At 36.0% G+C, this 13,688-nt stretch overlaps 6 protein-coding genes across 9 annotated transcripts; 2 read left to right on the top strand and 4 right to left on the bottom strand.

Annotated features, from left to right (window-relative positions):
• Positions 1–16: 16 nt before the first annotated feature.
• LOC100871623 (female sterile (1) Young arrest) lies at positions 17–2,850 on the top strand. 3 transcript variants are annotated; one of them, XM_086906833.1, is made up of 4 exons: positions 17–250; positions 333–567; positions 969–2,093; positions 2,181–2,850. In XM_086906833.1, the coding sequence occupies exons 1-4, from the start codon at positions 23–25 to the stop codon at positions 2,573–2,575; spliced, it is 1,983 nt and encodes a 660-aa protein (XP_086762959.1). In that variant the 5' UTR covers positions 17–22; the 3' UTR covers positions 2,576–2,850. The 3 variants fall into 3 exon arrangements, with proteins under 3 accessions (XP_086762959.1, XP_086762958.1, XP_031774587.2); XM_086906832.1 differs by having other exon boundaries at positions 333–588; XM_031918727.2 differs by having other exon boundaries at positions 23–250; positions 348–588.
• LOC100864493 (putative U3 small nucleolar RNA-associated protein 11) lies at positions 2,712–3,982 on the top strand. Its single transcript, XM_031918729.2, has 2 exons — positions 2,712–3,073; positions 3,150–3,982. Exon 2 carries the CDS (start codon positions 3,158–3,160, stop codon positions 3,917–3,919), a length of 762 nt encoding a protein of 253 aa, XP_031774589.1. The 5' UTR covers positions 2,712–3,073; positions 3,150–3,157; the 3' UTR covers positions 3,920–3,982.
• Positions 3,963–5,208, bottom strand: LOC105736421 (uncharacterized). Its single transcript, XM_086906840.1, has 4 exons — positions 5,044–5,208; positions 4,823–4,957; positions 4,525–4,702; positions 3,963–4,445 (listed from the first exon to the last, which is right to left on the bottom strand). The coding sequence occupies exons 1-4, from the start codon at positions 5,123–5,125 to the stop codon at positions 4,115–4,117; spliced, it is 726 nt and encodes a 241-aa protein (XP_086762966.1). The 5' UTR covers positions 5,126–5,208; the 3' UTR covers positions 3,963–4,114.
• A 99-nt stretch (positions 5,209–5,307) lies between these two features.
• LOC100867666 (uncharacterized) lies at positions 5,308–6,652 on the bottom strand. The gene is made up of 3 exons (XM_003696869.4): positions 6,085–6,652; positions 5,859–6,007; positions 5,308–5,763 (listed from the first exon to the last, which is right to left on the bottom strand). The coding sequence occupies exons 1-3, from the start codon at positions 6,479–6,481 to the stop codon at positions 5,593–5,595; spliced, it is 717 nt and encodes a 238-aa protein (XP_003696917.2). The 5' UTR covers positions 6,482–6,652; the 3' UTR covers positions 5,308–5,592.
• Positions 6,653–6,983: 331 nt separating this feature from the next.
• LOC105736422 (uncharacterized) lies at positions 6,984–8,396 on the bottom strand. Of its 2 annotated transcripts, none has more exons than XM_086906841.1 (4): positions 8,293–8,396; positions 7,916–8,143; positions 7,514–7,789; positions 6,984–7,413 (listed from the first exon to the last, which is right to left on the bottom strand). In XM_086906841.1, exons 2-4 carry the CDS (start codon positions 8,025–8,027, stop codon positions 7,082–7,084), a joined length of 720 nt encoding a protein of 239 aa, XP_086762967.1. In that variant the 5' UTR covers positions 8,028–8,143; positions 8,293–8,396; the 3' UTR covers positions 6,984–7,081. The 2 variants fall into 2 exon arrangements, with proteins under 2 accessions (XP_086762967.1, XP_086762968.1); XM_086906842.1 differs by having other exon boundaries at positions 6,984–7,410; positions 8,293–8,307.
• On the bottom strand, positions 8,252–12,956 carry LOC100866467 (uncharacterized). The gene is made up of 6 exons (XM_003696934.4): positions 12,460–12,956; positions 11,407–11,495; positions 10,919–11,098; positions 10,656–10,745; positions 10,001–10,169; positions 8,252–9,902 (listed from the first exon to the last, which is right to left on the bottom strand). Exons 2-6 carry the CDS (start codon positions 11,480–11,482, stop codon positions 8,825–8,827), a joined length of 1,593 nt encoding a protein of 530 aa, XP_003696982.1. The 5' UTR covers positions 11,483–11,495; positions 12,460–12,956; the 3' UTR covers positions 8,252–8,824.
• Positions 12,957–13,688: the final 732 nt, after the last annotated feature.

Here is a 13,688-nt window from a genome sequence, read left to right as displayed (position 1 = left end):
ATATTTAAAGAATGAAACTCGAATGATTTATTTGTTATCAAATTTTTATTTTTCCGTTAATAATATCAATATCAACCAAATTAACTATTCTTATATATATATATGCAATATTTCAAACAAATATCACGTGGTTACAAACAATTTTTTTCTATATATGCTCGATATTGTGATGGCTATGATATACGATTATATGATAGTAAACACTGCGTTACAGTTGCGACGACCTCATCTAACTATGATTCTGACCGAGGTATCTATCCATAGATTTTTCTAGTTATACTTCTTAACATTTTGAAAGGCAAATGTACAATCTTTATCTGTTGTTATAAAAGTTTCATATCAAACAGATAAGCCGAATTTGTTACGTGTGCAAAAAACTATTTTGCTGCGCGCAATGCCGTGAACGACATGAGGAGAAGAAACACACAAAACGTTACCCGAACTGTCCATTCTGCATGAATCAGAAACTTCCGTTAAAATTCTTCGAGGATAAGGCACTTCTCTGTCACATAGTAATAACACATCTACCTCTTCATTGTTGCTTGTGTGGTGAAGTTTTCAAGCAGAGTAAGGATTTTGAATCGTTCGGTAATTATTTTTATTTTTGTTTAAAGAATTGATAATTAAATAGACGAAATTTTTTTTTTTTTTAATATAAATGGATGAATGTAGAATGAGTGTAGAACGAATAATTGACGAATCGAGAGAAAGATATCGAATGTTTAAAGATTTAGAATTGAATGAGAGAATGATTCTAAGAATCCATGTAGATTTATGATAATAGGGTGCTTGAAGATTTATTTATCTCCAGTAAAAATGTATGCTATGTGTATGATCCTTTAAGAATGCGGAACGATTTCGAGCGCGAGTAATAATCCTGTGTGAACATTGAAATTGAAATCTGTGTGGCGTGAATCGTTAAGAATGCTTTGTTCATGCATTGATTCTATACGTAATATTTTCTAAAGGTCCTTGCAAATGGTGGAAATCTCAACGTCATTCGCTAGTATCTGGAGAGCAGAAATCCATAGGGACACCACCTTTACCTTCAGAAGAATCGGGATCGCCTTTGTTTAATGATAATTGCGCTCCACTGACCTCACCACCAGAACTTCATAGAAATACTAGCACGCCTATGATCCTGGGACAAAAGGCGAGTTTCGATTTTAAAACACCCAACGTTCCGAACTTCTTTTTAAAAACACCAGTAACTAATTCTGCATCGTCTAAAAACAGTGAAACTCGTAGCGATTTGCAAGAAAATAATTCGAAGTGCGACAATTCGAGTAGCAATTACGTGATCTTTCCTTCTACCACTCACGAGGAAACTCCCTTCCATTCCGTGCCATCGAAATACGAAAATAAAGAGGAATTTTCCCATAATAAATCTAAAAACTTGGATAACATGAAAGATAATATCAATCCGACTGAATGTTCCAATAATTGCGAATTAGAAGATATGGAATTAACTAATATCGAAGATGAAATATTACCAGATTCTCAAGGTACGGATAAATATCAAGGGGAGAAACGATCAGATTCTACAAAGAAAGTTCGATTTTCTGATCAATATGAGGATCCATCGGAGCCTAACTCGACAACAGAAAATGAAGAATACTTCGAAGCATGCGAGACGTTATCGGAGATGAAGGAATCTTTGCAGAAACACAAATCACAGATCAAAATTTATGAGGATAATGCGAAGAACATAGAAAAAGAAAATCATAATCCGAGCAAAGTGAATGTAATCGATAATAATGAACAAGCATCCAGTTCCTCGCGAATAATAATGATGGTAGTAGTAGAGAATAATTCTAATGTTTCAACTTCTGATGTAATTGATACTAGTTTAAAAAAACTGAAATATATCACTTCAAATTTTACAAACAACAACCAAAGCTCTTCTAGTTGCAATTCAATAACATCCATAGATAGTTATTACAGTGTCTCTAATTCACCATTGAGCGAATCAAGTAACTCTTCTCAAAGAGATTCGAATGTTTCGTCGAATAGCAATTCTGATAGCAGTAATACTGGTGGGATTTTATCCGTAGTTACTAACGCAGTTAAAAGTGTCATGAGAAACTTTTCCAGTATGTATATAATTATATTATTTAAATATATTTAAAATTAATTTAAATTAAAATTATTATCATTCCATTCTTTTTTTATCATTGCAGCTATGGCTTCCTCCAAGACTGTTACAAGTGAAATCTCTAAAAATGAAGACAGCCCAACATCTTCCACTTCAGATACTTTTGATTTCTTATCAAATTTTGCGTCATCCTTATCTCAAAGACCAGGAAAACGATCAAGGGATGCTATAGAAAGTTCACCCACGAAAAAATCAACAGAATTTGTCATTCCTCAGATTGAAGTAAGAAGTCCTATCGCGAAACGTCAATGTGGGTGGTATAAAATTAAAGCGCGTGAACCAATTGCAAGAATGAAAAATAATAGACCTCCTCGAAGAGTGTCGTTAGAAACTCAAGTTTTCCATCAGGGTTCATTATCGGTTGGCAATACAGTTTTGCCCCTTCCCGATAGAGCACATCAATCTACGCAAACCGAATAATATATTTGATAATAATTTGAATTTTAACAATTGATCTCAAAATATGATATTTTATTAAAAAAACGATATATTTTATTATATTGAATTATTATTGAATTATAAATTTATATTTTTGCATAAATAATATTGTCAAAATAATATCTATAGAAATATTTTTTATTTTGATTATATATCATTTCATTGTTGTTATAGATTATTTTTAATTTGATATATTTTAAAAATTAAATGTTTTAAAAATTATAAAATTTAACTATTTTTAATAAATCAAATAAATTGAATGATTTGAATTCTTTAGTTCCTGTGGCGCTGCATTACAATCATATTGATTATATATCGAATCGATGATTGAGGTTATGTTCTGTAATGTTAAAATGTTCATTTTATAATTTTATTTTAAAAAATATAATGTTTTAATAACATTAATTTAGTCGTGCAGTGTGTTTAAGTATATTATTGTTTAATTAAAATTATATTATCATTAAAACTCAATATATATTTGTAAATATATTTTTTTGGTTAATAGAAAGCAGAATTTGATTTCGATTTATTTAAATATTTCTTTTAATTCTTTTAGTTGTAACAATGTCTTCGTGGAAAAAAGCAGCCAAAGCTACGCAAAAGACTCATCGTGAAAGACATCAACCAGAGAATCGTAAACATTTGGGTCTTTTGGAGAAAAAGAAAGATTATGTTGCTAGAGCTAAAGATTATCAAGAGAAACAACAAACTTTGAAACTTTTGCGTAAACGTGCTCTTAATAAAAATCCAGATGAATTTTATTTTCACATGATCAATTCTAAAATACATGGTGGGATTCATAAAGAGAAGCGAAAACATAAAGAGTATACGCCGGAACAGATACACTTGATGGAAACACAAGATATTAGATATATTGCTTATAAGAGAAATCTAGAAGCAAAGAAAATAGATAGACTACAAAGTGAATTGCACATGATAGATGCTGCAAATGAGACAAAGAACAAACATATCTTTTTTGTAGATGGTTCAGAAGAAATCAAAAACTTTGATATTGCTAAAAAATTGGATACACATCCAGCATTATTATCTAGACGCACAAACAGACCAAAATTAAGTAGATTAAAAGATATGAAATTACCAGAAATAGATGAAAATAGTTTGAAAAGAATTGAACGTAGTAAACACAAAGCTTATCAAGAATTACATAAAAGGATAAATAGAGAAAAAGAATTGACTATTTTACAACAAAAATTGGAAATAGAAAGAGCATTGAAAGATAAAAAAGTTACTAAACCAAAATTAGTAAAGAAAGGATCAAAAGATTCTGCTCCTGTTTATAAATGGACATATGAGAGAAAACGATAATTATTATTTGCATTTTAGATATGATCTTAATAAATAAATTTAGTTTATAAATTTTTTAACGAATCCTTTGTATATTTTAATTATAATACCATAATAGTCTTCTTTATAGCAATTATTAAAAGCAATTTTTACGTTTAAACTAATTATTGATTAATTTTTATCTAGAATAATAGACTGTTTGATCTATTATAATAATTATTTATCGATATCCACGACCGTTGTTGATTCATTTCCCGGTACTGTTATCACTTCTACATCTCGTGATGTAGTACGCTCTGTACTTTTTATCGTCGTTGTCATCATCGTCGTAGTAGTTGTTATTTGACTAGTGGTCATTGCTGATGTCATTCCAGTGCTCATCGTCGTAGACATTCCTCCCATTTCTGTAGTTCCAGCCGTTGTTGTTGACATCGTTCCATTACTTGGTATTGTAGGCAATTCTGTTGATATGCCGACGCAGTCATAATTTAATTGCCATAATCGTTTTTTAGAGAAAATGTCCAATCGAAGACAAGCAGTGATCGATCTTTGATTCAAATTTAAAAAAAATTTAATAAAAATTATATAACTCGATTATAAAAGAATTACACTCAAGTATGCCATACCTGGGAAATTTATTGAGTTCCAATATATTTATGCATGCAGATGAGAAGTAACATCCTGGTATATTAGTGCAAAACTTTAATGATTTATAATCCGTGATTGTTCTAGCTCTTAACATGTCGGTATTCAACGTGATATCAATATTCAATCCATTTCTTTGATATGTAAAATTAACGCAAACTGTACAAAGTAAAAATAAGATTAAAGAAATAGATTAAAACGATAACTTGAAAATAATTGGATTGAAACGAATAAGAAACGTATCGAAATAATATTTAATATAAATGATCAAATACTTACGATTCTTTTCAATTTTGGTATACAAAATAATAACATTTTGACAACAGGAACAAGAATAAGATGTTTCACAGGTACAATATTTCTGATAAGTTTGAATCGTTCTATAAGGCAAGAATCCATTAAATATAAGAGATCCTATAATAAATTAACATGATTAAAAATTATGTGAAATTTAACTTTTATAATTATATCAAACGAGAAACAAGAAGTAAGTAACTAACTTTCTTTCGCAGCACCGCCCGTCCAATAAAAGAGTAATCGCAACCAGAATGAAATCAGGACACCACATACTTTAGAATTCATTTTAGTTTTTTTTCAATGAAATTTTTCACCGTAACACATTTGATTCTACAACATAAATAGGTTTCTCCTGTCACAGTTATACTAACCAGTATAAACAATTTGTGTTTTATTAAACAATGCTACCTGGGCACGGTGATTGCTCCGCAGGATGTAATTATTGAGATATAATAGAAAAAAATAGCTTTTGAATATAACTCTTTATTTGCCTATTTTTCCTAATAACATAATATCATTATTTTCAATAGTTCAATACGATATTTTGAATACGATGTAAAATTATATTGAAAAACTTGATTGCAATAAAAATCTCTTATGTATATTATTTTACAATCAAAACGTCGCATTAAATTCTTATCTATAAAAATAAAATATAATAAATAATATTTGTCATCACGCAATGTCATTAGAAATGTGTAATTGTACTATCAAGTCCTTCGCGCTTGTCACGAACAGAATCTTAAGTTTCCTCAGAAATCAAGTAAATCATCGTCGTCGTCATCGTCGTCGTCGTAATCATAATCGTCCTCATCCTCATCATCGTCACCTGGCAAGAATTCTATTTGACCTAATCCACCTCCATCCTCTGGTTTTACCAGTGCCAAGCCGTTTGCACCGAATCTAATGCAATCTAATCCGACCTGGAAATATATGCATTATTCATAAAAGATGCAGGAAAAGAGAGATTTCCTTTTTCCTTTTCGAACGTCGAATCTATCTTAAATTTATATCTTACCTTAAATATCGTGATATCTCTAAACTTCCCCTCCATGTTCACACACGTATGAATATTCCTACCTTGGAAATAAATGTTATAAAATCGGACGCATGCTTTGATAAATTGAAGTCGTGGCACTGGTACACATATTGGCCGAGGATTTTTCCCTGGAAACATTCGCAAACGTAAGTCTGTGAATGAAAAGAAAGTTTAATAATCGATATAATTTATGAATGAAGCGTACAAGATACGGTTCTCGAGTACAAAACATTGTCATTCATAGAAATTTTTGCCGTGAAGCTAAATTCATCCGGATCGTACGTCACATCCACACACGCCTTCTGTTTCCAAGTGTCGAATAAAATTCTAGAACAACAAGAGCAAACACCTCCTCCGCACGTACAGGGACCTTGACTCGTGGCAGTCACCTGGTTGATCGCGTTCAAGGAAGAATTCGTCGCCTGTTTCAACAGTTGTTGTAACTTCTTCATGTTCCATTCTTTCTTCGTATGCGCGAATTCGTCATTTTTCAAGGATATTTCTGATTTTTTCTCCGAATCAATAATCCTTTTGTCGAGCCGTTGAAACGAGCTTTGAATACAAAGAACAACGAGGAACAACAACCAATAGGCGGCCCTCATTTCTCGTTCTTAGGTAGGTCTTAATCGATCTTAATCACCAAGAGTGGACATCTCTTCGTATGATAGATAGTATTTCTTGTTGAACGTTCGACACTCGACTGGTCAGTTAACGGATATCTTACTTCGACCTCGTTTTATGGAGAAATTTAGGTTCGCTTGGTATTGGTTACATTTCATTTTCTATTGAATCTCCGTGATAATCCGATTAAGGAAATAAAGCGAAAAACCTACGGCACGCGCTGACGATTGCTAGAGCAGACAGTAGATAGAAAACTTTGTACGTTTTTGGTATAAAAATGTCATTTATTTATCGACTATTTTTCGTCCGGAATATTAAAACAATATTAAATAACAATATATGGTAATGTAGAAATTTTACTCGAATAATCTTGTATTTGGAATAATCCCTTAAATTGAACAATCAACGATCAACTGCAGAGAATAACTTGATAATTTTTTTGGAATCAAAAGAAAAAAAAAACAAAAGAAATCAACGAGGGAGTCTAATTCGCAAATCTTTCACAGTGTTTATTTTTTTTTTTTCAGCATTTAATGGGCATTAATGGATAATTTTTATCCTACAACTTTAACTTGTTGAATTTATGCTTCTTCGGGAATTAATGCTAATGCATGATTGATACAAGTCTCGAAATCTTGCAGATCAAAATCCACTTCGTCGTAGATGACTTCGGTGACTTTTGGCTTTGTCTGTTGAACAAGTTCCAGTGCGAAATTATCCCAATTAATATTCCTTGTTTGCATGTTTTGGCAATTGAATTGAATTCTTTTAGTTTTGAAGAACAAAATTTTAATTTTTATTTCGGTGCAAAAATGCAGATGATGGTTAGAAATAGAAGTATGTAATTGAATGCAAAATGTTGCAAGATGGAGTTTTGAAAATTTAATTTTTATACATATCTCAGGATCCACTACTGTAACATATAAGATATTTCTTGTTTCAAAATTCAATTCGATTTAGAACAAATATTATATTATATCCGGATATTTTTTAGAAAAAAAGAAAATACTTACAAGATATGCTTTTGGAGATGATCGTTTTTTTATTCATGGTCAATTTTATAAAAATGGAGATATTTTCAACATCAATACCTACCGAGAGACACAATGGGCCCTTGATCCATAATATTTTGATACCTACGCAACAACCGCAACTGTAATTTTCACAAGAGCACCCCGCACTATATACGGTTGTAGAGATCGATCCATCTCGCTTTAAATCGATCGATTCTTCTTTCAACGGAATTCCAGTTTTTAAATCGTAGAACGTCAACAAATTTTCAATCTCTTCTGCATAAATTTGATCGTGAATACAATATGAAAATGAAACGGAACGGAATATCTTAAATTAGTTTAGTTAGTGTTTAAATTTTAATTGAAATAAATTTGTCGATCCTTATAAAAATAATTAATTACCTATCTGTTGGATATCGAGATAATTTTCTTCGGATATATTCGTGTACGTGGCGGTACAAATAGTTTGTATCACTAAAAATATCACAAGAACGTTGAACAATTTGTACAACATGATTTTCACAAGGAAAAAATTTGATAACGCCCAACGATTCAGATCGAACACTAAAATTAAATTGATTTTAATAGAAAGTAATATTGATAGGATTGAAGATATGGCAAGAATGATTTCTGAAAAGATAACAACAATCGTCAAGATTTGATTGTTGAAGAACGATTCAAAGATAATTGAATCATTAATTACAAATACATATATATAAGCAGATACATATAATAACATTATGTGAAATTATAAGTTTATTTTCGATAAATTTACTTACAAGTTCAATAAATTAATTAAATAAATATATATCGACTTACAATTAAAAACAATTACATTATTTGCACAAATTTATATGGCTTATGTTATACACATAATACCTCCTAATTGAGATAATAGATGATATGCTTTATCATATATTTATTTAAAATATGATTTTATCATATTTTATCATTTATATAAAAAAAAAATATAATTATATATCATATATATTAATAAAAATTTATAATAAACTTTTTTGTTTTTTTCTCTTATCTTAATCATTATTTGAATTTTTCTTTAATTAATTAATTTGTACGCTTATAGATAATAATATATTCGATAAAGAAGAGAAAAATGAAAGAAAAAAAGTTATCAGTCTCCATGCACACTTCGTGACATCAACGATAATTCATTGATTTAACAAAAACGTTCAACAAATGTTAAGTTAATTAAACGTTGCTCAAAAAGTCAATAGATCTTTTACAAGTTTTTCTTTTTTTTTTTTTTTTTTTTGAAAAAAAACATCGTCACACAATAAATCTTTAATTATTCTACGACTCTAGGACGAGAGTTGAATTTCCAATCATCGGAAATCTCATTTCTTTGCTCTGACGATTATTTCTCGAATGTCTGTTTCTCGCTAGAAGGCCGGTGAGACCCAACCCATAATCCGAGTCATCGTCGTCCGTTTCGGACGACTGATCGTGTTTCTTCACCTTGCCTTTCTTCTTTCCATCTTCTTTATCATCATAAACCAGCGCACTGATTACCGCATCCTCTTCCTCGTCATCGTCATCATCCAAATCTTCGATCTCAGCTTTCTCGTCCTCGTCCTCGTGATTCTCGCTTTCATCGTTCTTCTCGTCTTCCTCCTCTTCCTCCTCGCTATTCTTCTCATCGTCGTCCTCGTCGTCGCTCAAAATCTCCTCGTCCTCATCGTCCTCATCGTCGTCGTCGTCGAGGCCGTCCCCAAGGATATCATCGTCGTCATCCTCTTCCCCCTTCACAGGTTTCTTCCTCAAAGGTTTCCTCCTCTTATCCGCCTCGTTCTCGATCGCATTGATGCTGGAACTCGTAACTTCGCTCGGCTTCTTCGTCAATTTCTTCGTCGGTGTTTTATCCGGCTTCGCTATCTTATTCGAGGCCTCCGTCACGGCTACTTCTTTAACCGTCGTTTCGGTGTCCACGGCTGACTCGTCGCCGTCCACCTCGTCGTTAACGCTTTCCTCATCCGCGTTCGAGAATTCTTCCGAGTTGCCGGCGCCACCTCCAACGTTCGAATTCACGGACGTCGAAGGCGTCGGTTTCGTTAAAATGGGGATGGTAAATTGGAGAAGAGGCGCGGGCGTGGTTACTTTCGGCTTCTTCGTCGCTGTTTCGTCCTCGCCGGTAATAATGTCCAAAAGGGCCCCGAACCCGAGGACATCCTCGTCCTCGTCCTCGTCCTCGTCCTCTTCCGCCGAGGAGGAATCTGGGACGGCGTTGGCCAACGGCGTGTCGTCCTCGTCTTCGTCGTCCTCGTCCGAGTCAAGGCCGAAGAAATCGTCGTCGTCGTCTTCGTCCGGGACCTCGGTCTCCACTACAGGAAGCGGCTCCGCTGGACGCAACTTGAGACCGTCCGGCCCAAATCTGTAAAATGTATCGCGATCTCGTTTTGCAACTTCAACACATTTTTGTAATTTCTGTTCTATTCAATTTGTCAGAGGTACAATAACATCTCGTAATACCTGAAACAGCTGACGCGTAAGCTAGCTTCGAGCTCGGTCGACGATTGTAACTCCAGTCCAAGACAGGCTTTGAAATGATTCTTGGCGTCCCGTTTAATGGAATAAATTCTGCCGCAGAATTTCGTAAATCCTCCTGGTAACGGGACGCACACGGGCCTCGGATTTTTCCCTAAAAATCGATCAAATCGCGAAACTTGTTACTCGTATCGGAGATCTCTAATCTTCTCGTTTCTTTCGTTCGTTTTTTCGATTCGTACGCGCGATACCTTTCGACCATCGATCCAAACTCGATCGAACGACGTTCACACGTTATAAATATTTTATATTTATTATAAAAGTTATAGTTGATTCGGTTCACAGGGAACAAGTTCAGAGGAGAAATTTGATTTTTCGATATCTAACGATACAGATATTAGGTGAAAGTCGAAACGCGTGTCTTCGATTTATTCTTCGAAGATCGAACGGTCGATCGAATACTATTAACATACTTTTCAATCGAATCAATTTTCCGAACGTGACAGGAGCTTCCAAAGAGAGAGAGAGAGAGGGGGGGAGGGAATCTGGAATATCCTGTTGCAATTCTGAATGTTATATTTTCACACGGATCAAGAAAAGAGAGAAAGAAAGAAAGGAATGGGCGCAAGCGTTTACTTACCATTTACGATGGTGCTGGTTAAGATGTTATCTCCGAAGCTAAGTTGTACCGCCAAATTGTCCCCTTGTATGTATTGCAAGGATGCGCATCCTGGAAACGAAATAGGAAGAAGGATATTCCGTGAAACGATTGTTCTCGTTTTTTATCGGACGCACAGGGAGGATAAGTGTAACGTGACATCCATTCATCGTCTCGTCTCGTCGATTGTTATGCTTTCTAGTGGCCGCGTTCTATTACGTTCAATTAAATTACACAATGCCTACCTGGTCCTTGTAATTGCACCAAAGGTATATGGAAGTCTCTGCAACAATTACATATGTTCTCGTTGCAGGTGCAATATCTGTTCACATCGTCGGTCGCCTGTTTCAACGACAACGTTGATATTCCAAGGTTATCCTCCCTCGCATTCCCCATCGATCTCTCCTCCGTTTTTCCATCGCGTTCTGTCGGATTAATAATCATCGATTATACCTCCAACCTCGAGTTATAATATATCTCTAACGTCACGTCGTTTTAATTTTACAATGTAAATTTTTCAAATCAAATTTTATTCGACTTTTAAAGAACGAGAGATGACCCGCTCCAAGTTTATCTCTCGTTAACTCCAATCCTTCAATGAAACGTTTCCTTTTCTGGCAACAAGGAAGCCAACAATTTCGAGTGAAATTACGGGGTCATTAGAGGAATTGGCGTTAACGATCTCGAAAAAAAAAAAAAAAAGAAAAAGAAAAGAATCTTGAAAAATAATTACCGATCACTCTGCCATAAGCGGCGAACGCGACCAGAAGAAGAATGAGCAACAGTTCGACCACCATCGACAGCCGCATCTTCGTTTTCGTTCTGTAACGCACAACAGGGTATCGTCAACGACGTTTGTTCCTTCTCCACGAACGATTTGTATTCCAAATATACGCTCATACGCGTGTCTATCGCATCGCATTGTTCGCGAAGAAACACGATCGTGTAATTAACATTCTAACGCTTTCCCCCGTTTTTGTTGTACGGCACACGTTCAAAGGAAAGAATTTTTGCATAACGAGGCGCGTCGACATTCGACCAATCCCTATCTTCTTCCATCCATCTTTTCATTTCCACGAAAAGTACACCGTCCGCGATTCACCATTCTTTATTCCGCCTCGAAAGCGGTTAATCGGTTATGCATACAAAACGTTTTACCCGCGAAATTCTCGCCGTCTCTCCGGACTCACGATCGTTCACAAATCGACCCAGACAGGCAAGAAAGCTAACGGAACGCCTCTGTCGTGCAGAGTCGCCGGATCTCAAAATGCTCTCCCCAACAACATTCGAACGAAACGGCCACGTGCGAGTGTTCTCGTTCGTTTACTCGATTAAATCGGTCGGAGTTGTCGATGAAACGTGCGGTGAAACGATCGATTTTTGAAATTCTCGTAACGAGAATTCATCATCTCTTGTTTCGGCCGATGGACTCGTCGCGGCGACGAGCGCTAACTACTTCTCGTTTCCGCGACCGGTTGACCTAAAATCACGGTCACGGCCAGAGACGTCTCTCCAGAGAAGGTTTACCGGTTCGAACAACGCGCTCCAGGAAGCACGCACGTGCTGCGTCCAATCGTCTTTATGCGGTTAACATCGTTGTGGGGTCGCGAGGAAACGGTGACCGGGACGCGTAGGTATGTCCTTACCACCATTCAAAGATCTATCTATATAAGTATAGTCTCCTCTAGTTCGAATTTGAAACGAGATATGAGAGATATGAGAGAAAAGAGAGAAATAAAATTATCGAATCGAGCGAGAATATTAATTCACGAGATTTTACACTGACCTGTGCACGACGGAGGCAGGGAAAGAATGCAGAGGAAAATTTCTTGACAGTTGATTATTATATCATTAATCGATGATAATCGAGCGTCTGTCTCTCCCTTGCGTCGCACCCTCCGACTGTTTTTTTCCGACTCTTCGTCTTCGACGGAGTCCAATGTCTAACTGAAGATGCCGCCCAACTCCCCCCAAGGTTTCTTTAAAAGTCGGTCAAGCCACCACCACCTGCCTCTGACCGAGCCGCGATTATTAAGCATTCTCTAATACGCTCTCTAGGTAAATAAGAAGACGATTCCCCACCCAAGGTTAAGGGATAGTTCCGCCGTTCGTCGAACCTCCTCGAGCCCCCGCCCCGAAAACGAAGATCGAGAGACGGAAGTGGGTTTCCACCTCGCGTTCAACCGATAAAGCCAGGGTCAAGTACGCTTCCGTTCCTCGAGGATTTACTCTCGTTCCGTCGCGAAAGTTCTCCGTTTCTCGATCATCGTCGATCATACACGCGATTCAACGTGTAATTCAACGCTGTTTAAATATTAGCTTCCTCTTTCGTCGGGATGGTTCGCGTGGGTGGTATCGTCTCCTTCTTACGTATAATACGAACCTCGGTCACGCACAGTCTATCGGCCCCACTCTTCGAAGAAGAAAATTTCTATCGCCATAAAGTTACAGAAGGAAGGTCGTGGCGAGTGTGATCACGATGCATCGACAATGAAGGAAGCCGGAAATTGATTATTCGTTCAACGTGCAACTCCCTTTTACAATGGCCACCGCAATGGTTACAATGAAATCTTTTCACCGACCTTCAAACCGGTCGTCGATCTCTCTCTGTCTACGTGTATAATTAGGGCGTATCGATTACCTTATTGCAACTTTACACGTGAAATTCTGCATCGTTCGCAATTTATTATTTCGGGGCGAGGAGGGATCGGCCGATATTTTTCAAGTATCATCGCGAAACACGCGATGACAAACATCCACGTTCACGGGATAATAATAATGTAATGGGCAGGCGCGAGCGTGTTTTGGAGATGGGGCCTTTCTCCGGTTAGTGGGTCGAAGAAAGTAGTGGTCAGGAGTGGTTTACCTTGGTTAATACTTGTCCAACGAGGCGAAGGTTCCACAATGGAATTCAGGGTGTCGAGATCCCGGACGAAGCTTGGATAATTATTGTCCAGGGATGCGCTCGACCGACTCTCGCCTCGGTGTATTTTAAGATAACGCGGCTGGTCCTCT

The sequence above is a fragment of the Apis florea genome, unplaced genomic scaffold, assembly GCF_048593485.1.
Source record: "Apis florea isolate Af1SG1 unplaced genomic scaffold, ASM4859348v1 contig_2495_pilon, whole genome shotgun sequence".
In the NCBI taxonomy this organism is placed as follows: Eukaryota; Metazoa; Arthropoda; class Insecta; order Hymenoptera; family Apidae; genus Apis; species Apis florea.
Note: the sequence above shows the minus strand (reverse complement) of the source record. Positions and strands in the feature narration are given on the sequence as shown.

Excerpts from the sequence above, each read along its gene's own strand:
- LOC100871623 (XM_086906832.1), top strand. The coding sequence starts at position 23 with ATGATTTATTTGTTATCAAATTTTTATTTTTCCGTTAATAATATCAAT. Across the intron at positions 251-332 it reads TAACTATGATTCTGACCGAG|TTTCATATCAAACAGATAAG; the intron begins GTATCTATCCAT and ends TTGTTATAAAAG. Across the intron at positions 2,094-2,180 it reads TGTCATGAGAAACTTTTCCA|CTATGGCTTCCTCCAAGACT; the intron begins GTATGTATATAA and ends TTATCATTGCAG.
- LOC100864493 (XM_031918729.2), top strand. The coding sequence starts at position 3,158 with ATGTCTTCGTGGAAAAAAGCAGCCAAAGCTACGCAAAAGACTCATCGT.
- LOC105736421 (XM_086906840.1), bottom strand. The coding sequence starts at position 5,125 with ATGAATTCTAAAGTATGTGGTGTCCTGATTTCATTCTGGTTGCGATTA. Across the intron at positions 4,703-4,822 it reads TACCAAAATTGAAAAGAATC|TTTGCGTTAATTTTACATAT; the intron begins GTAAGTATTTGA and ends TACTTTGTACAG. Across the intron at positions 4,446-4,524 it reads GAACTCAATAAATTTCCCAG|ATCGATCACTGCTTGTCTTC; the intron begins GTATGGCATACT and ends TTTGAATCAAAG.
- LOC100867666 (XM_003696869.4), bottom strand. The coding sequence starts at position 6,481 with ATGAGGGCCGCCTATTGGTTGTTGTTCCTCGTTGTTCTTTGTATTCAA. Across the intron at positions 6,008-6,084 it reads GTACTCGAGAACCGTATCTT|GGAAAAATCCTCGGCCAATA; the intron begins GTACGCTTCATT and ends GAATGTTTCCAG. Across the intron at positions 5,764-5,858 it reads GAGATATCACGATATTTAAG|GTCGGATTAGATTGCATTAG; the intron begins GTAAGATATAAA and ends ATATATTTCCAG.
- LOC105736422 (XM_086906841.1), bottom strand. The coding sequence starts at position 8,027 with ATGTTGTACAAATTGTTCAACGTTCTTGTGATATTTTTAGTGATACAA. Across the intron at positions 7,790-7,915 it reads TCTCGATATCCAACAGATAG|AAGAGATTGAAAATTTGTTG; the intron begins GTAATTAATTAT and ends AAATTTATGCAG. Across the intron at positions 7,414-7,513 it reads CATCTCCAAAAGCATATCTT|TAGTGGATCCTGAGATATGT; the intron begins GTAAGTATTTTC and ends TATATGTTACAG.
- LOC100866467 (XM_003696934.4), bottom strand. The coding sequence starts at position 11,482 with ATGCGGCTGTCGATGGTGGTCGAACTGTTGCTCATTCTTCTTCTGGTC. Across the intron at positions 10,746-10,918 it reads GGTGCAATTACAAGGACCAG|GATGCGCATCCTTGCAATAC; the intron begins GTAGGCATTGTG and ends TTTCGTTTCCAG. Across the intron at positions 9,903-10,000 it reads TTACGCGTCAGCTGTTTCAG|ATTTGGGCCGGACGGTCTCA; the intron begins GTATTACGAGAT and ends TACATTTTACAG.